Source organism: Podarcis bocagei (assembly GCF_964188305.1).
Source record: "Podarcis bocagei genome assembly, chromosome: 1".
NCBI lineage: Eukaryota > Metazoa > Chordata > Lepidosauria > Squamata > Lacertidae > Podarcis > Podarcis bocagei.
The window spans coordinates 124,185,244-124,209,514 of record NC_138125.1 but is presented as its reverse complement, the minus strand read 5'-3'; the positions used below and the strand labels follow the sequence as shown (position 1 = coordinate 124,209,514).

The 24,271-nt window shown below is 43.5% G+C and overlaps 1 protein-coding gene and 1 long non-coding RNA gene across 3 annotated transcripts; one reads left to right on the top strand and one right to left on the bottom strand.

Moving 5' to 3' along the window:
- Positions 1 to 91: 91 nt before the first annotated feature.
- On the bottom strand, positions 92 to 2,476 carry LOC308582085. The gene is made up of 3 exons (XR_014005482.1): positions 2,297 to 2,476; positions 655 to 2,072; positions 92 to 283 (listed from the first exon to the last, which is right to left on the bottom strand). It is a non-coding gene; the product is annotated as an uncharacterized lncRNA (long non-coding RNA).
- Positions 2,477 to 6,654: 4,178 nt separating this feature from the next.
- OSGEPL1 (O-sialoglycoprotein endopeptidase like 1) lies at positions 6,655 to 24,271 on the top strand. 2 transcript variants are annotated; one of them, XM_081181489.1, is made up of 9 exons: positions 6,655 to 6,781; positions 14,005 to 14,098; positions 16,795 to 17,045; positions 18,182 to 18,569; positions 19,336 to 19,540; positions 19,626 to 19,774; positions 20,744 to 20,874; positions 21,745 to 21,816; positions 23,766 to 24,271. In XM_081181489.1, the coding sequence occupies exons 2-9, from the start codon at positions 14,084 to 14,086 to the stop codon at positions 23,839 to 23,841; spliced, it is 1,287 nt and encodes a 428-aa protein (XP_081037615.1). In that variant the 5' UTR covers positions 6,655 to 6,781; positions 14,005 to 14,083; the 3' UTR covers positions 23,842 to 24,271. The 2 variants fall into 2 exon arrangements, with proteins under 2 accessions (XP_081037615.1, XP_081037616.1); XM_081181490.1 differs by lacking the exon at positions 6,655 to 6,781 and adding an exon at positions 7,006 to 7,108.

Sequence of the window (24,271 nt, the reverse complement as noted above, 5' to 3'; positions counted from 1 at the left end):
TTTTGCTTACCTTACATAAGCTAACATGGCAGGTTAAGGCTTGCTTACACAATGTGAGATGCCTGATCTTATGTGAAAATTGTCACGTTAAATGGCCTGTGATGTGGCAAGAAAGATACGGGTCACTATTAGCATCCATCAGTCTCAGGAGACAGTGGAGGAGTGAGCCTTTGGGGTTGAAGTCAAACTGTTGGAAGGTTATGGCGCCTGCTGTGGCAGTAGAGACCGATAGGGGAGAGGTAGGTTTCGTTGCAGCTGCAGATGAAAGCGTCTGGTTGTGCTGCTGCAGATACAGTGGTGCCTCGCAAGACGAAAAGAATCCGTTCTCTGATTCTCTTCGTCTAGCGGTTTTTTCCGTCTTGCGAAGCAAGCCCATTGAAGGATTAGCGGATTAGCGCTATTAGAGGCTTTTAGCGGCTTATCTGCTAATCGGATCAGCTGATAAGCGGCTTAGCGCTATTAGCGGATCAGCTGATAAGCGGTTTAGCGGCTTAGAAAAGGGGGGGAGGGGGGAAAAAACCAACAGGAACTCGCAAGACATTGTCGTCTTGCGAAGCAAGCCCATAGGAGACTCGTTTTGCGAAGCACCTCCAAAACGGAAAACTCTTTCGTCTAGCGAGTTTTCCGTCTTGCGAGGCATTTGTCTTGCGGGACACCACTGTATACCACGGCGTCCCTTCTCTCTGCATTCCTCTTAGTGGTTACTGTTATGCATTCTGACAGTCTTCAGGCACTACAGTTCCTACGCTCCCATTTATTTCTGCCAGGCATGCGTAGCTTATTTACATAGTAAATTTTCCTAAGACGGAGACAAATGATTTAACTCAGAAGTCCTTTTGGACACGGGTGGCGCTGTGGGTTAAACCACAGAGCCTAGGACTTGCCGATCAGAAGGTCGGCGGTTCGAATCCCCGCGACGGGGTGAGCTCCCGTTGCTCGGTCCCTGCTCCAGCCAACCTAGCAGTTCGAAAGCACGGCAAAGTGCAAGTAGATAAATAGGTGGGAAGGGTAAACGGCGTTTCCATGCGCTGCTATGGTTCGCCAGAAGCGGCTTGGTCATGCTGGCCACGACCTGGAAGCTGTACGCCGGCTCCCTCGGCCAATAAAGCGAGATGAGCGCCGCAACCCCAGAGTCTGTCACGACTGGACCTAATGGTCAGGGGTCCCTTTACCTTTACCTTTAAATCATCATTTAGGCTTGCCTCTTCCATGTTTCACTTGTATTTTGCTTTTGATTCCACTGTGACTAATGAAAGCTGCAGTTCAGAGTAACTATTACCCCACTGAAATTACTCATGCATCAAGTGAGTCTTAACCAGACAGCTAACCTGGGTCACTGGGTTTGGTTTGCTTAGTCATATTCCATTTAAAGAATAAAAACTGAAAACCTTAAGGCAAAGTAGTGCAGGTCATGCACAACATACTGAACTTATTCCAAAGTACATAGTATAAGACGTGATGGGCAGTAACCATGCAGAGTTGGAGGGGGAAATATGAAGTAAGAAGTTGCCTGCAATTTGTCTTGATCTCTAGGCCTCTATCAGGGGTCAGCAACCTTTTTCAGCTGTGGGCCAGTCCCCCATCCCTCAGACCATGTGGGGGGGGCAGACTATATTTTGCAAAAAAAATACGAATTTCTATGCCCCACAAATAACCCAGAGATGCATTTTTAATAAAAGCACACATTCTACTCATGTAAAAACACCAGGCAGGCCCCACAAATAACCCAGAGGTGCGTTTTAAATAAAAGGACACATTCTACTCATGTAAAAACACGCTGATTCCCAGACAGTCCGCGGACCGGATTTAGAAGGCAATCGGGCCGCATCTAGCCGCCGGGCCTTAAGTTGCTTACCCCTGGCCTATATCCTATCTCTACCAACTATGTTGCTAACAGAAATAGGGAGCAGATGGGAATGTCCTCCTGCCCACTCGTTGGATGTGCACTTTACCAGTTTGTTTAAAATTAGCAGTTAAGAACTAAAAGATCCTAAATGCAAACATTGTTTCATTATCAGCCACCGCAATATTTAAATCTGATACGATAACACTTTTCTAGCATCTCATCTAGGCTCATCTCAGCTACCTGCCAATCTCCCATTCCCACCACCCTTCTGAGTAACACCCCTCCCCACCTTCTCACTATATAGAAGGATCTGGCAACTTCTGTTTCAGTGTATCTGAAGAAGTGTGCATGCACACGAAAGCTCATACCAAGAACTAACTTAGTTGGTCTTTAAGGTGCTACTGGAAGGAATTTTTTTATTTTGACTTTTCTAGCAGTAAATGTAGTAACTTTTTGCATAATATTCCAAATGAATAACTTTTCAATTTTTCTGACTATAGTTCAACTAGGGTTGCCTAGAGAACTTGTATAGCCCATTGGGGATGGGGAGAGAGCCAAACCTGATGAAATTCTGCCTTCCGTGTTTAGGGAAGTTTTTAATTTCTGATGTTTCATTGCTTTTATATTATTATCATTCTGTTGGAAGCCGCCCAGAGTGGCTGGGGAAACCTAGCCAGATGGGTGGGGTGGTATTATTATTATTGTTATTGTTGTTGTTGTTATTATTATTATTATTATTATTATTATTATTATTATTATTATTATTATTATTAAATTTCTAAAGACATAATATAAATCAGTCGTTTAGTGGCTATACCTCCTAACCCTAACAACTGCTTTTAAAATTGAATTCTAAAATACTGTTCCCACTTTTAAGTTGCTGCAAATTTCAGAGGAAGTTTTATAGTAGTTATATTAAAAGATTTTAAAAGAAAAAAGCAGACAAAACATTGCGGTCACAAGCTCAATATTAGACAATAGTGGATCAGATACTGTGTTAACTGTAAATATGACTACTGGTTTGAATGCAGGGTGATTATTTACTTACTAAATAATTACGTAGCAAGAATTGTGTAACTAAAAATTATTAGAGGAACAACTGATTGCCCTTTCATGTGGCATGCATCATGCTCCTGTATTTTTGGGGGCAAGTTGTTCCAAGCCCTTTTAATGACTAAATAATTGTTTCAGCTGGACAAAATAAATGGGAGTAGCTGGTTTTAGAATTAGAGGCTAAGCCACCCAGATACACATATCTAAGGAATGTTTACCTTCAGCTTGATCAGTAAAGAGGATTTAATGGAAGAAATGTACTCGAGTGCTAAATGTCAGCAACGCTTAAAAAAATGAGTGACAGAAGCTTTGTATAGCCACGTTGTTGTTTTTTAAATCAGTTGCTGTTTGTTAAGGCTTTCGACTCTGCTATCACTGGAGATAACACAAGGAAAGCAACAACAGTCAGAACTGGCCTGGACTTTGGATACAAAGTGACTCATTTTGTCCAAGACATCTTCTTTCCAAATATCCAGAAATAGAATATTATGCAGCTTCATGTTTGGGAGATCATGTGACAGCTTACCTGACTTAACAGAGTTTGAACGCTTGCATCCATAAGCTCTTGAAGTTTCTTACACTGCTGTGGCTTAATTCCTTTCAATCTGCTTTTGCTCTGATACTGTATCGGTGTGTGTTTTTTGAATATGCATATTGTTTTTCCGTAATGGAAAAAGTAGGTACTAAAAAACTGAAATTTGGGTTGTTATAAGAAAATACTGCTCCTTTTCCCAAGAGCCTGTATGGAGTCCTTAAGTAGGTCGCTTATCGGAAGGAGAAAATAACAGAAGCCAACCAGAGAATATTGAGAAGCAAGGCAGCTAGTAAGCCTGATCTTTATTAACTGTTGCAACAGGGTGCTCACTACCAGGTAAAAGGGTAAAAGACCCCTGGACGGTTAAGTCCAGTCAAAGGCGACTAAGGGGTTGCGGCGCCCATCTCACTTTCAGGCTGAGGGAGCCGGTGTTTGTCTGCAGACAGCTTTCCGGGTCATGTGGCCAGCACGACTAAACTGCTTCTGGCGCAACGGGACACCGTGACGGAAACCAGAGTGCACAGAAACGCTGTTTACCTTCCTGCCGCAGTGGTAGCTATTTATCTACTTGCACTGGCATGCTTTCGAACTGCTAGGTTGGCAGGAGCTGGGACAGAGCGACGGGAGCTCACTTGGTCGCTGTGATTCGAACTGCCAACCTTCTGATCGGCAAGTCCAAGAGGCTCAGTGGTTTAGACCACAGCGCCACCCGCATCCCTACGCTCACTACCACACGCAGGAGGCAGGAGGAACCCAAAGCAATGGTGCACAAGCCCTTATATAGACACTTGAAATTGCCCACCCTGTAGTTCAAGACCACCACCCCAAAACATCATACATACAGTGGTACCTCAGGTTACATACGCTTCAGGTTACAGACTCTTCTAACAAGGAAATATTACCTCAGGTTAAGAACTTTGCTTCAGGATGGGAACAGAAATCGTGCTCCGGCGGCGTGGCAGCAGTGGGAGGCCTCATTAGCTAAAGTGGTATTTCAGGTTAAGAACAGTTTCAGGTTAAGAACAGACCTCCAGAACGAATTAAGTTCTTAACCCGAGGTACCACTGTACATCACAGAAGGAGGTGGTCTCCAACAAAATTCCTGTTTTGTCAGGATACCTGACAATAGCCACTGATTCCTCTACCTGGGCAGCCTGGCCATTCCTTTTGAGATGCTAAATACTTAGTTCCTGAATCCAGGTCACAGGTTCACCCTATTCATGCACAAATACATCCTTAAGACAGTAGATAGGTAGCCGTGTTGGTCTGCCATAGTCAAAATAAAAAAAATTCCTTCCAGTAGCACCTTAAAGACCAACTAAGTTAGTCCTTAAGACAGTAAGCAAAAGACAATGGAGAGGCTTTCCCATTTCCTTCCTCCTCGCAGAGAAATATTTGAGGTCAGTTTGGGAGAGTCAACATGGTTTCAAAATTGCTCTCCTGTACTATTTCAGACACGTATGTACCGTATGTGTTTGCCTTGTACATTTATGAACATATGATTTTTATAAATGAGACCTTAGAATTCCTATAACGGTGTACACTGGTACCTCAGGTTACATACGCTTCAGGTTACATACACTTCAGGTTACAGACTCCGCTAACCCAGAAATAGTACCTCGGGTTAAGAACTTTGCTTCAGGATGAGAACAGAAATCGTGCTCCAGCAGCGTGGCGGCAGCAGGAGGCCCCATTAGCTAAAGTGGTGCTTCAGGTTAAGAACAGTTTAGGTTAAGAACGGACCTCCGAAACGAATTAAGTACTTAACCCGAGGTACCACTGTAACATGCAATATGGGGGGGGGGAGGACCAAAGAAAAATCATATAACAGCCTCATTTAGCTTCTTTTTTCCTCTTAAATAATATTCCTAAGGAAAAGATAACAGCCGTGCAAATCCAGGCTAACTGCAAAGCCACCATACATTGCAAGTGCATCACTTACCTCCAACCATCCTGGTAACTGATCATTAAGGATGTTGGACATTTCACAGGCTTCTATGAGTGTGTGCTCATAACAATTTAATAATTATGTTAATAATTATCATTTATACCCTGCCCATCTGACGGGGTTTCCTCAGCCACCCTGGGCGGCTTCCAGCACATATAAAAGCATAATGAAACTTGAAACATGCTTGAAGTGTATGGCGTGATTGCAGCCTAAAGGGGGAAAAAGTTTTTAATAAGGACAGATAGAATCATCAAATCATAGGGTTGAGCGATCAATCCCCTGTAATGCATGTGAACGTAATATAAGAGTCTGCTGGTTCAAGGCTCATCTAGTCCAATGTTTACTGTTGGGCAAAGATTTGGTGAGTGAAAGGGACAGGACAAGGCTTGCATTGAGACCAGGAACATCTCTGAATTGTTTTAGAAAGCAGCATATACCACTCCACACTACAGACTCGCAGATCATGATTAAGAACAGAACCATTCTGATTCATGGGCTCCTGACTGCTGCTTGATGGACTCTTTTGTTCCAAAAGATGCTCGGTCACCTCATAGGCTTTTGTTTTTTTAATGTCATGGCTGTGGGAGTGGGGTGAAGCAGAGGGCAAAGGAAGGCGGAGTTCCTATTTTGTAGAAAAGGGAAGTTTTCTTTCAGGTCCGGCAGCTGCCCCAACCAATTAAAATGTCACATGAGGGTGCAGGATGCAAGCTTTCCAGTTCCCTAGAATTCTTCAACCCGATAATTCCCACCTCCCCCAGTCCATGATTTTGTTTACCATAGTCTGATTAAGAGCCCTGAAGAAGTCAAAGCTTTGCCCATTATGGTGTGCATTTTTGGCTGCTCCAAAATTGTACCCCATTTTTGGATTAAGAAATAAAATAAAATTGGGGCCAAAGTTTTTATGCAGTTAGGAACATCTACTATAAAATTTGCATGATTGTTTGGAAAAGCCCTCATTACAGAAAGCAAGCGTGGGGGAAATGTTTTTCCCCTTTATAATTCCCTGTTTGATTCCCTACCAAAAGAAAAAAGCGCCATGCATGCAAAATACAGCACAGAAAACAAAGAATAACCCTAACTCCCGCAGACCCCATGCCCTCCAAAATGGAGGGTTCAAAAAGCGACCCGGAAATCGAGGGGCGCTCGCTGCTCTAGCCTTTCGCTCGTCTGCAGCGACGTGGTTGTTGCAGGCGCCCGCCTATCCCGCCAATTCGATTGGTTTATCCTCGCTCACGTGGTCCCGCCGGCCGCGCGAAGGAGTGGGGACGGCCGTCCCAAGCGTCATTGCGCCAGTTTAACCCTTTCGGGGCTCCTTTGCACGCCCTTGAATGGGGGAGAGGCTGTTTGTTGCCCTTTCATAGACAGGTAAAGTACCCGGTTGGCGGGTAGCGAGTGGAAGGTAATTCTCGTCCTGGGGAAAAGGGGAGGTTATTTTAGATTAAGGGAAGGGGTGGGGGACCTTCTCTGCAGGGACCTTGTTTAATTTGGGGGGGTTACCTGTCATGGATGCTGCAAAATAACAAAAAATCCTTCCAGTAGCACTTTAGAGACCAACTAAGTTTGTTATTGGTATGAGCTTTCGTGTGCATGCACACTTCTTCAGATTGAGTTTCCTGCATTGCAAGAGGGTTGGACTAGATGACCGGCGGGATCCCACCCAGCTCTGCAGTTCTATGATTTTTGTGGACGGAGCCGCCAAAGCCAAATGCAGAAAGAAAGGGGCGAGGTAATGGCAACGATGCAGTGCCTAAATCAAAATTATTTAAAGTTGCTTCTCTGTGCATGCATACTTGGGAGCAACAATTCTAAGATGTGCATACAAAGACAAAAAGGAAAACGCATATTGTCCTACAACACTAACAACCCCAGTGTGGTTTGCAATGTACCTTGTACGAATGCTGATGTCATTTGCTTAGGGTTCGCCAACCACAAAACAGAAAGTCACAAAACGTGAAATATCTAAAAGGAGATAGGAGAAACTGGTTTCCGAATTTGCCTCTCTGTGCCAGGTGCTAGCACTGGGCCTTGTCCAGTTCCCTAGCATCTCTGATTTAACAGACAGATATCAGGTGAAGATGCTGGGAAGAGCATGCAAGGCTGTGCAATAGTTTGGCATAAGACACTTTTCTGCGTGACTTTGTGTATATCATTAAGTCATGGGTACAATTTGCGACCTCAGGCATATCATTTGTGATTTGATTTGAGTGCTGATAAATTGGATGCTTTCCCCAGCAGAAGCAGTGTTAGAAACTGAGATATGGGCAAAAAAAATGCACTTGGGCAAAAAAAAAGAGAGGCACAAATACAAGATGGGTGACACCTGGCTTGAGAGCAGTACATGTGAAAATGATCTAGGAGTCTTGGTTGACCACAAACTTGACATGAGCCAAAAGTGTGACGCGGCAGCTAAAAAAGCCAATGCAATTCTGGGCTGCATCAATAGGAGTATAGCATCTAGATCAAGGGAAGTAATAGTGCCACTGTATTCTGCTCTGGTCAGACCTCACCTGGAGTACTGTGTCCAGTTCTGGGCACCACAGTTCAAGAAGGACACTGACAAACTGGAACGTGTCCAGAGGAGGGCAACCAAAATGGTCAAAGGCCTGGAAACGATGCCTTATGAGGAACGGCTAAGGGAGCTGGGCATGTTTAGCCTGGAGAAGAGGAGGTTAAGGGGTGATATGATAGCCACGTTCAAATATATAAAAGGATGTCACATAGAGGAGGGAGAAAGGTTGTTTTCTGCTGCTCCAGAGAAGCGGACACAGAGCAATGGATCCAAACTACAAGAAAGAAGATTCCACCTAAACATTAGGAAGAACTTCCTGACAATAAGAGCTGTTCGACAGTGGAATTTGCTGCCAAGGAGTGTGGTGGAGTCTCCTACTTTGGAGGTCTTTAAGCAGAGGCTTGACAACCATATGTCAGGAGTGCTCTGATGGTGTTTCCTGCTTGGCAGGGGGTTGGACTCGATGGCCCTTGTGGTCTATTCCAACTCTATGATTCTATATGAAAACTAGGAGCTAAATGGCACCTTAAACCTGGGTTGTGGGCGCCACAACGAAATGTACAGGCGAGCTTTTTTTAATAACAAGGATACAAAGCTGAAAAGGAATGAACTGCAGCTAAAATATTATGTTCATTTTTCACATGGTCTAGTCCTTCCCCTGCCCACCCCCCTAATATTCTTAAGAGGGTCTCTTCTCCAGACTTCAGAGAGTAGCCGGAAGTGGGGAGGCAGAAAAAGGTCCTCCTTTCCTTCCACTCTGCAGTTTTAATCTGAAACCTTAGGCACAATATTGCGCCCAGAGCTCAGAAACTGCTTGCGCTAATGAAATTCCCCATTGCAAAATGTGCCTAGATAGAACAATGGGAGTTTCAAACATTGAGCAGAAGCCTTGCAGCTCAGTGGTGGGTGCACAGTTTCTACAGGAAAACATCCTCAGGATTGTTTAATAATAATAAATAAAAATGTTTATGACAAATATTTTTAAACTGCTCTTCATCTACACACCCGGGCAGAAGACAAAAGGCATGGAATAAAACGAGTCATGCTGAAAAAAGTCATCAGGAACAAACAGAGGCATATAAAAACAAACAGAAGAAACTAAATAATAAACAGGTTTTGAACTTTCAAATGCTTGGTCAAATAAGCTTTTAACCCAGATGGTAATGTTGGCACCAGTCGTTCTCCATTCCACAAATGGAACACCATGACATTGTTGCTGCATGATGAATTTCCCCTGACATCAGGACAAAGAAAAGATCCTCCCCTTAAGACATGGGCAGGTGGTTTAGGAAGAGGCACTCCTTTAGGTATTTTATGGCTTTAAAGGTCAGCACCAGCCCCTTGAATTAGGGTGGGAAGCAAAAGATATTTCAGAATTGGCGTAATATGATTCCACCTAGCAGTAGGCAGTTAAACATTCCGGTATTCTGCCTCTGTTGAAACTTCTAAGCATTCTTCAAGGGCAGCCCAAATTTTAATAGCAATTTCTAGGGAATAGTACTAAATATATGCTGATATTTTTTTATTTGGCTTATTTATGACAGATTACAAATATGTAACCTGAGTTTCATATAACCCTACCAGGGATGCTACCTACCTCTTAAGCAGCAGACAGAGGCCTTTAATGTTCCATCTACAGCATACTCTAGTGTTTGGCTGTCTTCTATATTGCTTAAAGGATAAAGGAAAAGAGTAACACATTTTTAGACACAAGTGATAAGAGCAAAAACTATAAAGAATTCTTACGCCACAAGCTTTTAAAATTACTTTTAACACACAAAATCGACTTTTGGAGGGGTTGTTTTGAAACATCAGATTGTATAAATCACTGTTTATGGATGTAGTTTGCTTTTAGCAAAACTGCATTAATTTCAAGCCTACAGGGGAAGTTGAAATTAAATACAGGGAAGAGCAGCCAGATGTAGGGGACACACGGCTGTTGTGCCTTGAATAGCTATATGGAAGAAGGAATTTAAGCAGGTGTAGCTTGAAGGACAGAAGGGACGCGGGTGGCGCTGTTGGTTAAACCACAGAGCCTAGGACTTGCCGATCAGAAGGTCGGTGGTTCAAATCCCCGCAACGGGGTGAGCTCCCGTTCCTCGGTCCCTGCTCCTGCCAACCTAGCAGTTTGAAAGCACATCAAAGTGCCAGTAGATAAATAGGTACCGCTCTGGCGGGAAGGTAAACGGTGTTTCTGTGCGCTGCTCTGGTTCTCCAGAAGCGGCTTAGTCATGCTGGCCACATGACCCAGAAGCTGTACGCTGGCTCCCTTGGCCAATAAAGCGAGATGAGCGCCGCAACCCCAGAGTTGGTCACAACTGGACCTAATGATCAGGGGTCCCTTTACCTTTACCTAGCTTGAAGGACAGAGAAGACTCCCTGGAAAAGACCCCAATGTTGGGAAAGATTGAGGGCACAAGGAGAAGGGGACAACAGAGGACGAGATGGTTGGACAGTGTTCTCCAAGCTACCAACATGAGTTTGACCAAGCTGCAGGAGGCAGTGGAAGACAGAAGTGCCTGGCGTGCTCTGGTCCATGGGGTCATGAAGAGTTGGACACGACTAAACAACAACCTCAGTTTTCAAACATCTCCATTGATGAACATTTTGGTTTCTGAACGCCAGAAGTAAATGCTTTGGTTTTCGAACACGCCTCAGAAGTCGAACATGCCACGCGGCTTCCACTGAACGGAAGATTCTCAGGCCTAGCTGTCGGCTATTGAGTTTTCGGTTTTTGAATGTTTCAGAACTCAAACCGTCTTCCGGAACGGATTATGTTCGAAAACCGAGCTACCACTGTATAGACCTGCTTTAGACAGCAATCTTAAACACATTTACTAGGAAGCATGTCTCATTGTACAGTAGAACTAACTACAGTACTGACGAAACATATATTGGACTGTGCTGTTAGTTTACAAAACAAACTTCCAGAGTCTTTTAAGTCACAACACACCATTTTGTCAAACCTACAGCCAAATTTACATTCGAAGTTATAAACAAGATTATGCATCAAAACAGATTTATAGCATGATCCTATGCATGTTGATCAGGAAGTAAGCTAGAATTGCAGGAGGGAGAACTTCTTATTTTCAAATCCTCAGACAGATAATCATCAATCTTGTGAACCCCCTTGAGATCTTTGGATGAAAGGCGGTATATAAATCTAACAAATAAATGAATAATCAATTTTCAGAATATGACTTGGAGCAATGACTGATTATGGTTACCTTTCTTTTTCTATTGACATCTCATCAGTATTTCAAAAAAAGCAACTTCTTGTGAGCCATACTGTTTACTTTGCATGAGCTATGTTTGATCAGATGGCAACATATTCAACAAGGAGAATAAAAAACCCTGTTCCACAAGATTTTAATCTCCTATCTTGAATAACCAGAAGAATAAAGACGCAGCACAATAAAGACGCAGCACAGAAGGAAATGAATGTAAAAGAAAATAACAAATGGTATCAGAGTACTTCTAAGTATTTCCCCCTTCTTTGGCCTTTATGTTCTGCTGCCACTGCATTCCAAATGATGGCGGTGTATTTGCCTTTGCATTGTTAAACCCTACACCTGCCCTGTGGGTGTTAGATTAGGCCCTTCTAGGAGCGGGATAGGCAGACCAGTCTTGTGATATCTAAAGGTTTTGAGGTCCTCCAGTTGCTTCAGAAATACAGTCGTAACCTTGCAAGTCGAACCCTTTGCGAGTCGAACGTTTTGGCTCTCAAACGTCGCAAACCCGGAAGTTCAGCTTCTTTCGAATCCGAACACCCGACACGGGTTCCGCGGCTTCCTATTGGCTGCAGGAGCGTCCCGCCAATCGGAAGCTGCGCCTTGGTTTCCAAACATTTTGGAAGTCGGAACGGATTTCCAGACGGATTCCAAATATACGACTGTAGTCCCTTAGCCAGGTGGCTCTAAGGATCATGCTCAAACCCCAGGAATTTGTGATCTGGACCAGGACAAGGGCAGCATCCAATAGAGTAATTCTGTTAGCACAAGGACTTTTGCCTATGAAGTGGAACTTCCTCTTTGAGCCAATTACACATGAGAAAAGGAGAGGAGAGGGAGAAAGAAGAGGAAGTTCTGTTGTGCAAATCGAAACCCTTGCACTAACAGAACTACCTCATTGGATACCTCTCCAAGTTCACAAGTCCTTTCACATGAAAAATCCATTCCTGGCTTTCCTTCAGGATTCCTGTTTGAACAATCTAATTTGGCATGGAGTGGAAGAGGAAGGAGCTTTTTAGCTGCTGCTGTTGTTAAGACAATTGAGAGCCAAGAGCTCTTTCCAATCGCCTGCAAATCACTCAGAGACCTACCAGAAGTCTCTGCAGAAATTGCCTCTGGTTGCTCTGAGCTCTCCTGCACAAGCCTTTCTTAAATGAATGAGAGCTCTGCCAGAGCACAGTGCTATTTGTTGAGATGCTCTATAGCAGAGGTTTGGCTCTGGGGACCCTCTCTCTGAGTGCCTTTCCCACTCTCCAAATCAGCCAAGAGTAAGGTTCATGATGCACTGCTGAAGGTTTAGAAGCTTTTCATTATTTATTGAGAAGCGATGAAGGAAAATCCCTATAATAAAGGATTAACGCAGATGCTCACGTTTCATTCACCTGTGTTCCCTTCTGTAACCTGCCAGTAGAGTTTTGTCCAATTATTTAATCCTTCTGTTGTTGTCCGCAACAGATTTCTCAGTGTTTGAAAGCTTTCAAAAGCACATCTCTCTTTCTTAGTTTTGGCATACGAAGCCAGCCATAACGCTTAGCTTTCTCAAATCTTGAGGATTCTTTGGAAGCAACACACAGGGCTTGATTAGTATTAGTATTAGTATTGGCATAGTCTTCATTCATAAAATGAAGGTGGCTGAAGACTCAAATATCCAGTTTCACTATTCTCCCACTTTTGGGGCAATTGATACTTCCAGCTACACCTGAATATCCTGGTCACATGAATCCTGAAGAAATGCACAGAATTCACCACTGTCCAGCTTTTGCCACACACTTCTTCTTTGCAGCATTCCAAGAATCAAACTGCTTTCAGTTTTCTGTGTATCATCCACACTCACTACTTTATGTTGCATAAACACCAGTTACCTGTAACTGATGCCTGTCATGGGCAGAGAAGGTTGTTGTGCAAATGAGCCCTATGCTTTAAAAAGGTAAAGGTAAAGGACCCCTGATGGTTAAGTCCAGTTGCGAACAACTCTGGGGTTGAGGTGCTCATCTCGCTTTACAGGCTGAGGGAGCCGGCGTTTGTCTGCAGACAGTTTTTTCAGGTCATGTAGCCAGCATGACTAAGCCGCTTCTGGCGCAACGGAACACCGAAACCAGAGCAGCGCATGGAAACGCTGTTTACCTTCCCGCCGGAGTGCTACCTATTTATCTACTTGCACTTTTTTGGGTGTGCTTCCGAACTGCTATGTTGGCAGGAATTGGGACCGAGCAACGGAAGCTCACCCTGTTGTGGGAATTCGAACCACCAACCTTCTGATCGGCAAGCCCAAAAGGCTCAGTGGTTTAGGCCACAGCGCCACCCACGTCCCACACTCACACAGCTACTTTATGTTTCATAAACACCTGTTATCCATAACTGACACCTGCCGTGGGCAGAGAAGGTTGTTGTGAAAATAGCCCTATGCTTAACTACAGTAAAAGACCCAGCAGAATAAAACCCCCAGCAGTAACCTCCCCTTCTGTCTGTTAGCCCCTAGCATTGTACTACACAATAGCACAAGGAATTCAGGGCCTCGTGCCTGTTCACGTGCTTTTCCCTTTGCACAAGCCAATAAACCAACCCAGAATCTTGGCTTGTTGAAAAATTGGTCAATGGCTTTGGAACAAGTCATGGTATTAAGACAGCTTCAGACCATTGTTTGAGATCCTGACTTGTTTCTGAAATAATTAGCCACAGTTTCCCAGTTCAGACAAAACAGGAAACTATAGTTAATCAAGGGCTTCATCGTTTACTGGCAGATATTTGCTGGCTTGCGGAAAGAGAGAAGGAGCAAAGAGCTGCAGCCAATCCCAAAACATGTAGCATTACCCAAAGGCCTACTTTTTATCTTGGCTTCTTCTTCTTCTTCTTAAACCAAAACATGATTTCTATTTATTCCAGATTTATTCAAACCGCGTGTCTTTGGAAACTGTGAAATGTGACGCCTGAATTGATAAAGAAAGAACACCCTTTCAACACAATGTTTTTGACACAGGTAAAATCATCCCATATATATATATATATATATATATATATATATATATATGATTGATCACTTTCTTTGCTTCCAGATGTCTAGCCCATTACATTACCTCAGACTGTGTGTTGTTTTCTTCTGTCAGTGTTTGACCTTCAGCATGACAGTATTGGTGTTTTCCAAATAGTTCGATGACATTTATTCATAGTTCACTAGGCTCAGGCTGCCCTTAATCCAGCGTACGTCAACAAGTTATACAGATAGCCAAGACATTAAAAAAACCTGTTAAAATTATGCAGCTATAAAGTTTGCAAAACCGCAAGAGAATGGATATGTTTGCTTTGTGCTGCTTATGAAACAGATTCCTCAAAATCAATTAATGTGCAAGGACAGGGGTGCCCAAACTTTCTTCAAAGAGGGCCAGATTTGATGAAGTGAACATGCGTGAGGGCCGACCAAAGTTGTTGAGCTTTTCTTAGGTTCTTAGGATTTACCATATTTTTCGCTCGATAGGACGCACTTTTCCCTCTCCAAAAATGAAGGGGAAATGTGTGTGCATCCTATGGGGCAAATGCAGGCTTTCGCTGAAGCCTGGAGAGCGAGAGGGGTCAGTGCGCGCAGACCCCTCTCGCTCTCCAGGCTTCAGGAAGCTATCCGCAAGCCTTCGGAGTGCGGCGGTAATGCCCACCGGGCTCCCAAGGCTTGCGGACAGCAGCCTGCAGCCCGAAACCCGGGGAGTGCAGAGCTGGGCTCTCCGGGCTTCGGGCAGCTATCCGCAAGCCTTCTGAGCGCAGCGGGAATTCCCGCCGGGCTCTGAAGGCTTGCGGATAGCAGCCTGTTCTGGGGGCTGGGGTCGGGGGAAGCTCGGGCTTCCCCCGCCCCATGCCTGGGGGGGAAAAAAATAATTCCCCCCCTTTATTCACCCCCCCCAAAAAAACTAGGTGCGCCCTATGGGCCGGTGTGCCCTATAGGCCGAAAAATACGGTAACCCCAAAGTTGTTGAGCTTTTGAGCTTTTTAAAGGATTTTACCCCAGGACATATACTGCCATGGGGGCCAGATTAAATCGTTCAGCAGGCCAGATTAGGCCCCTGAAATGGACTTTGGAGATGCCTGTGCTAGGAGGAAGGAGGATTGCTTTTGCCCCGGTAGAATAATAATGCACTGCTGAGTGCAAGGAAACCGATATTCCAGGAACATTAAGGAAAGACACCCGAATCTTTCCCAACAAATGAATTTGTTGGATTGTGTGAATCCACTGGGTTTTTTAAATACCCCAGCATGTAAAAAGGTAAAGGGACCCCTGACCATTGGGTCCAGTCGTGACCGACTCTGGGGTTGCAGCGCTCATCTCGCTTTATTGGCCGAGGGAGCTGGCGTACAGCTTCCAGGTCATGTGGCCAGCATGACTAAGCCACTTCTGGCGAACCAGAGCAGCGCACGGAAACGTCATTTACCTTCCCGCCGGAGCGGTATCTATTTATCTACTTGCACTTTGATGTGCTTTCGAACTGTTAGGTTGGCAGGAAGAAGGACCGAGCAACGGGAGCTCACCCCGTCGTGGGGATTCGAACCGCCGACCTTCTGATCAGCAAGCCCTAGGCTCTGTGGTCTCATCCCAACATATATTGCAGTTTAAATTTGTTTTAAATAACCATCTAGCTCTTATTTGGGACTCCAGCTTTTATAAAGAGAATTATAAGGCTTACCAATTTCTCTCTCCCCCCTCCAGGTTTTCAAATCCTTATTGGGGGGGGAGGATATTAGGTCAACATCTTTATTAATATGAATTTTTTATTCTTTTCTTGTCAGCCTTTGTTTTTTTTTTGAATAAATAGATAAACCTTGACAAAAGTATTGTCATGTTGCTTGATGCTTAGAGAACAGAATTTGTTCAAGCCTATATGCATTAAATAACATCTGTGGGTGTATCTCACATACACGTATACAAACAATAGTGGGGAGGGGCTGTATTGTTAAATTGCATTAAAAAAATTTAAACTATGTTTTAATGTGAACATGCAGCATGCTGGTGCGCCCTGCTCAAAAATTCCCAGGGTATACGTCCCCTGCTCCAGCTGTTGCCATACCGTGCAGTGTTTTCCCCCCTGGGGTTTTCTCAAGGGTGTGCTGTGCCATTTTTTCCTAGAAGGAAAGCACTGACAATATGTATGAAACAACCCTGAGCTTGACTTATCATAATGTCTTCAAAGGGCTCACGGTTGCTTTCCCCCAAACAAACAACAAGCAGTAATCTAAGAACAAACCTTGATTTCCACTCATGGTTGGTTTGGGGAAAACAGTCCACAGCAGCCCAGGTTTGAACAACACAACAGTCCGGATCCTGGCTTGTTTCATCAGTGGTATGGGAACAGCAGCAACAGCAGAGGAGCACCATGGGAATTTTTGAACAGTGTGTTCCAGGATGTTGAGTGTTCACATTGAACCATAGCTTGTAGTCCATAGGGAACAAAATGTAGGATCTCAGTACTGGTGATTTGGGGTTAAATGTCAGCTCAGCCAAGATGTCCCACTGAGAACGGGGGGAAACCAATTAGTTTCACTTGGAAAATCATCTAAAAAGCCAACTGAGGCACTCCCTTCCCTCATAAATTATGCCAGAACTAATCACCTGTAGGGTGGGAATAGAGAGCCTGGTCACGGTAGTGGCTACAAGATGTTAAATTCTAAATTCTAAATTTTGTTATTGTACAGTTTCTTTGTAGGTATGCCTGTCTACAGAAATCTTACGCAGTGAGCGGTTTTGGGGGAGCAATTTCGAAACCTCCTGAACCTTGCTGGATCTATTGTTTAAGAAGAGATTCTGTTTGCCGTGGCAAATGCTTTTCTACCAAAATAGTTCTGGGTATCGAAACTAGCTGCGATGATACAGCCGCAGCTGTGGTGGATGAAGCTGGCAACATTTTAGGAGAAGCCCTGCATTCTCAAAGCGCGGTTCATCTGAAGTAAGTAATTATTACCATTGGTGAAAACATAGTTTTAGGTACTTGGTTGTTTAGTCGTTTAGTTGTGTCCGACTCTTCGTGACCCCATGGACCAGAACATGCCAGGCACTCCTGTGTTCCACTGCCTCCCGCAGTTTGGTCAAACTCATGCTGGTAACTTCAAGAACACTGTCCAACCATCTCGTCCTCTGTCGTCCCCTTCTCCTTGTGCCCTTCATCTTTCCCAACATCAGGGTCTTTTCCAGGGAGTCTTCTCTTCTCATGAGGTGGCCAAAGTATTGGAGTCTCAGCTTCAGGATCTGTCCTTCCAGTGAGCACTCAGGGCTGATTTCCTTCAGAATGGATAGGTTTGATCTTCTTGCAGTCCATGGGACTCTCAAGAGTCTCCTCCAGCACCATAATTCAAAAGCATCAATTCTTCGACGATCAGCCTTCTTTATGGTCCAGCTCTCACTTCCATACACTACGTGCATTGAATATCATGTTGTTATATTGTCATCACGTGTCACGCCACAGTATCTGTAAGTGCATCTAGATTGCTGCCACAGTATCAACAATCCAAGATCAGTGGTGTCAAAAAACTCCTTAAAGTCTGGGTGAAAACCCAGTAAGGCAGATCTCTTTGATTTCTTAAAAACATACACCACACACAATTGATCTCTAGTGTTGCTACTACAGCTGTGTTGGAAGCCAGACCTGCAGGTTGCCAAAAAAGAAAGAAGCGCTGACTAGCCAGAACATCAACTTCTGCGTTTGAGTTTTTGAGTTAGGCCAAACAGATTCAACGTAAGCATCATGTACTTTTTTAAAAAAAAACAACAAATTTTATTAGTATTTTCCACACAACAACACAAAAAATTTCAAAAAATAACAATACACAACACATAAAAACCAACATTCGAAAACTAAAGAAAGCAACAACAACTAAAAAAATAAAATCCATATCTTACAAGTTAATACTATAAACACTAAAACAACAACTACAAGGCATTGACTTCCACCAATCCCACAACACCTCCTTTATCTCTCACTGTGTCTTCCTGTTTTCCTTATCATCTCTATCCTAACATCTAGATATAAATCCCTCTTTCTTATCCTATCACGTAAGCATCATGTACATGTTTGTTTCTCATCAGAACAGGTGGAATTATTCCTTCGGTGGCACAACAGCTTCACCAAGAAAACATTGCAAGGGTAGTGCAAGAAGCACTGGCCAGCAGCAGAGTTAGCGCAGATGGACTCTCAGCCATTGCAACAACCGTGAAGCCAGGACTTGCTTTGAGCCTCGGAGTTGGGTTGGCCTATAGTCTGGAACTGGTGGAGAAATGCAAGAAGCCTTTCATTCCCATCCATCATATGGAGGCGCACGCTCTCACCGTTAGGTTGACCAATCGTGTGGACTTCCCGTTCCTGGTACTTTTGCTCTCGGGGGGTCACTGTATACTAGCGGTAGCGCAAGGAGTTTCAGATTTCCTTCTCCTTGGACAGACATTGGACATTGCACCTGGAGACATGTTGGATAAGGTAATCCTTTTAATTAGTGTTTATTTATTAAAACATTTGCATGCTGCTATATCATAAATATATATCTAACAAAGCAGTTTACAGCAATAAAAACACAAAGCAATACAATACAATAAAGCTATAAAGTTAAAAACGGACATCAATTAACCATTGTGGAAGGATGTAGAGTGGTACCTTGGTACTCGAACGGCTTGGCTCCCAAACAAATCGGCTCCTGAATGCCGTAAACCCGGAAGTGTTCCAGTTTGTGAACGTTTTTTTGAAGCCGAACATCCGACGCGGCTTCCACAGCTTCTGCTTGAGTGCAGGAAGCTCCTGCAGTCAATCGGAAGCCACGCCTTGGTTTTCGAACCGTTTCAGGAGTTGAATGGACTACAGGAACAGATTGAGTTTGATTGAGTATTCTAATTGCCTGCATAGGCCTGGTGGAATAGATAAGTTTTCAGCAGGCGTTTAAAAGTTGGCACAGAAGGCTCCTGCTAAATCTCTGTTGGCAGAATAGCCCACGGGACAGGGCCAATGAGGAAAGGCCTGTGCAGTTGTCCCACTTGGTGATCATTTAGCTAATTGGGATAAAACCATAATGATGTGGCTGTCATGCGGCTGGCTCAGTCTCAAGCCTTAGCACATAACAACAAGGATTTGAGGTGTGATTTGGGTTCTTCAGAATCATAAAGCTATTCCTTGTGCTCATTTGGCTTTTCCAGTGACTTTTAAAATATATGTGCACATTTCTTTAATTTCTGCTTCCATTTGGATTGTTTAGGTAGCCAGAAGGCTTTCTTTACGAAAGCACCCGGAGTGCTCTGGCCTGAGCGGTGGAAAAGCGATAGAACGTTTGGCTCAGCAGGGAAATAGACAGCGTTATGAATTCAAAGTCCCCATGGAGCAACATCACAACTGCAACTTTTCCTTTGCTGGACTTCAGTCCCAGGTCACTAGAGCGATCGCAGAAAAAGAAAAGGAGGAAGGTATTGACCAAAATAAGACGGATACAAATTGCGCGTGAGAGCTTCACATAGCCTTGGGAAACCTATTTGATCGTGATTTCTGCAGGGCGTCAGGAAGGACAACTCCTGTCCTGCATACCAGACCTTGCTGCAGCAGTCCAGCACACGGTAACTGCTCATATTGTCGCTCGAACGCACCGAGCCATTCATTTCTGTAGAAGGAAGGGTATCTTGCCACAGAGGAAGGCAACTTTGGTAAGTGTCAAGACAAAATTTAAAAATTCCTTCCAGTAGCACCTTAGAGACCAACTAAGTTTGTTATTGGTATGAGCTTTTGTGCGCATGCACACTTCTTCAGTGTGTGTGTGTGTGTGTGTGTGTGTGTGTGTGTGTGTGTGTTGTCAGGAAAACAAACCAGGGAACTCTGCGTCTTTCCTTCCGAAGCACCCCTTGGGATGATTCATCACTCTTCTGTCCTGAGTTGCTACTGCAACATATATACGAAGATATCTGCACACACAAACGCAGAGTTCAAAGCAGAAGCTGGACTTGAGGTGTAGAATACTCAGCTAATTTATTATGTACAAGATCAAGTGTTGCAGAACAAAGAAATCAAGGCTTCTCTCTCCTTCTCGTCTGAGAGAGAACAGAAAATGCGGAAGCATAACATAACGGAACAGTGTAACCAAACTTCCGTTCTCATGACTCCAACAGTGTGGAATGTCAACACAGACATGTGATGAAAACAATCACACATCAGCAGTGGGGAGGAATGAAATCCCAACGTGTGTGTTGCACAGTTAACTTATCCTAAGCTCCAACAATGTGGCCAGCAGCTTAGTTGTATTAATCGCTTGTACCTTTAGGTCCAGGAAGTGGTGACCTGATCAACAGAGAGACACAAATTAGTAACAAATATTATTAACTAACACAAAGGAAATAAAATAAAAACTGAATCCAAGAGCACAAGACTTTGCATGTACTTGGGGAAAGTCAACATGTCATGGGGGCCTATGGCTTTGCCACACCCATTGTATGTAATACCTAATGGTGCCTACTCAAATATCTTTATATGAATTTCAAAATGGCAGAGGGGGAGAGGGCATGTTTCTGCCCTGTGCAGGGATTACTGCCAGCAAGGTGAGCCAGGTTGCTATAAGCATAATCCTGCCGCCCTACTTCCTCAGACTTCCCATAAACATGACTTTCGAACACTGGTTTCAGGTGGCTTCGGGAGGTGTTGCAAGTAACCAGTATATCCGGAAAGCTCTGCAGGTTTTAACAGATGCCACCGATTTCGCCCTGGTATGTCCGCCTCCCAGACTGTGCACTGACAACGGTGTTATGATTGCATGGTAAGCAAATATGTGTTTTTTTTCTTCTGTTTGGAATTCTGTTCTGAATTATAATGCAACATAGTTAATTGGAAAACACTTCGTTAGTATATCTAAACACAGTTTCTGTGTAGTTGTATATAGCCCCATGGGAGTTAGTTGCCAATAAATGTATACGTTTTGTATATGTGATGGTGTTGTATATTTGGGGTACATACCTTTCTTACAGGACGTGGGTGGCGCTGTGGTCTAAACCACAGAGCCTAGGGCTTGCCAATCAGAAGGTCGGCAGTTTGAATCCCAGCAACGGGGTGAGCTCCCGCTGCTCTGCCCCAGCTCCTGTCAACCTAGCAGTTCGAAAACACGTCAAAGTGCAAGTAGATAAATAGGTACTGCTCTGGTGGGAAGGTAAATGGGGTTTCCGTGCGCTTCTCTGGTTCGCCAGAAGCGGCTTAGTCATGCTGGCCACGTGACCCGGAAGCTGTCTGCGGACAAACGCCGGCTCCTTCAGCCAGTAAAGCGAGATGAGCGCCGCAACCCCAGAGTTGTCCACGATTGAACCTAACGGTCAGGGGTACCTTTACCTTTACCTTTCTTACATGGAAGTTCATTAAGTGCGAACCACCCTGGTAGCATTGTCCTTCGGAGAGAAAACTGCCTGTTATTGTTGGGCGAAGAAGAAGGAGAAGAAGAAGGAGGAGAAGGAGAAGAAAGAGCACGGCCAAACCACGTTTTCTCCAGTCAAGGGCTCTTCTTAGGCTAGCAGAAATTATCTCTGTGTGAAATCTCTTTGCTGAGCTTACATCAACAATACTGCATTTAGTTCACTGTAATGGGCGGGGAAATGAACTAGTTTATGGAAAACACTTTACACAAATATTCTCTCTTTAGGAATGGCATTGAAAGGCTTTGTGCAGGACTGGGTGTTTTATATAGCACAGAAGGCATAAGATACGAACCAAAGTAAGTAGTATTTATTATATTTATTATATTTTCCCCTCAGTACTGTGTTCTGTTATCTCTGTAGCACTCCAGAAAAACAGAGACAATATCTGTTGAGTGCTTTAAAATCTTACGAGACCTAGAGAGAGTGGAGCAGCAGAAGTCCCATGCCATAGTTTTCTGTTCCTCTCCTTTCTCCCTTATATCCAGGATTATACCTCTGTATTCTTCCTTGCTGTATAGCAGCCCAAATCAGTTCAGCAGTATTTAAATTCTGTCCCTAAAACCTTGCAAAATATAATGTATTGGGTGTGTGGGTGGGTGTGGGAAATGCACAATAGGAAAAGGTTGCACAATCGTTGGGAATAAAGTTGGACATATTGACAGAGAAAACACTAACCTCTGACCATTTCAGATTTTTAATGTTACCCAGGTGTTCTTCTCAAAATTTGGGAATATGATTTCCTGTCCGTTGAAAACCACTGTGGCAAATTCCAGCTGGCCCACACTGACTGACATGCTGGAGGTTGAATGGATACATAGAGCTTTTTGAATTCTGTTATTCGTCCTTGGATAAGGTGTTATAGGACCTCAGAATCCACCAGGGGTTTCATAGAGACAGAAATAATGTTTTTAAATTTTAATTACAGTGCTCAGATATTTCAACAGGTTTATTCACCACTGTGCTTTTTTATGGACGATTTCCATATCAGTGTTGACCCTGTTCATATTATAGACAGCACATAATTCCTCTCACTGGATTTGGAGGTACACACTACTGCTGATATTATATAGTGGGCGGTCCTTAAATTGTTTAAATTAATATATAAAAAAGACAGAATAAGTGGCATTTCGTTCAGCAATACTAGTTGCGTGTTGTTGTTTTCTTTTGCTGTAGCTTGACATCTTTTTTTTCTTTAGGCTCAGCTGCAATCCCAAATCTAAACATAGACTGAGTTACACTTTCCTAAGGACCAAATTCATTTTGGCTTTTCATCAGAATTTGAGCTATGTGCTGTTGTCAATGCCCTCTTCCGGGCTCTCAGCCACGTATCTGATTTTTCACTCACAAACGGCTGTGTCTGGTTCCCTGCGACTTTGTCTACAGCTTTTGGCTTGGACAACAAGTTATTGTTCTTCCAACTGTACTTTCAGAGCCTCTGTATTTCTGGGGAGGACAGTTCTTCCCAAAAACCAACAGAAGTAGCCACGCTTCTCATTGAATTACTTCCGAGATAGAAATTTGGGGGAGTGGGGAAAATAAAAGACATGTAAATACGTTCCTTTAGCTATAGTGTCAACTTACCATTTCTCACGTGGCTGAAGGAAATAAACAAAGTGCTCCGCTTATGGATGTTCTCTGTCCTATTTATATGGTCTTTCAGGACTTAGTAAATCTCTCTGTGTAGCTCCTCCTCTCCTTGGGGTTGAGGAGAGAAAGAGGGGAGAATGAACTACTGATATTTCTCTTGGGAACAAAAGAAGGGTGAGGGCAAATAATAATTTTATCCTTGTGGAAAATGTATAATTCTTTTCCTGAAGAAAGTATACTGAACTCAAAAATCCTATGAAAAGAGGTCACTGTTATGAGAGGAATTGTCCGAAGACTTATGAGGAAACTTAAAATTTATTAACAGATGTATAAATTCTAGATGAGATGCAAAAGGTCAAATCTGTTTATACGGATCAAGAAAATCCAAATACTTCTGCTTAGTGTTACTCTGCACAATGTAGTGATACTAAACTATAGCTGCATTGTTTTACATAGTACAACAATCTTCATTTTGGGAATTAAGATTAAGAATGATATAAAGGAGATACTGAGTACAGAATTCATTATTACCTACAGGAGCCAAATATGTATGCGGTTTATAATGCTGGCTAATTATTTTGTATGATACTGAATTTATAACGGGATGCCTATGCTTGTGTCTTAAATGTTTTGTTTTTTTTAAAAAAATATTTATTAGAGCTCTACTTGGGACGGATATCTCAGAAGAAGTCCAAAAAGCTTCCATCAAAATGCCAGCACCAAATCAGATGTGAAAAGTGAATTCTGCCACCATCCATTTCAATGGGAGCTCCATGCCAGTTGCCCCAGCCTCTGTATGACAATGTGCCATTGCTGAGATTTTTCATTACTACACTGGGGATATCAAAATGAAAAATAAACCAAGAACAGCATAGGCATTCTTATAAGCCGTATGAAGAAGATATTTCTAAGCTTTCTACCCTGTTCTGTAAATTTCAACATCGACCCTTGTCAACAGTTAAACAAGGCTTTTGGTTTCCAAAAGGACCAGTGGAAAGAAGAAGTAAAAGCAGAAGGGTTTCTGCATGACAGATAATGCAATTTCCTTTCCCAAGTGGTTGCATACTTGAATACAGTTGCTCTTCTTGATTGTGGACTTCTTGATTGTGAGGCTACCTACACCAAAGTGAATTGGAATAAATCCCCTTCTGAACTTGTTTATAA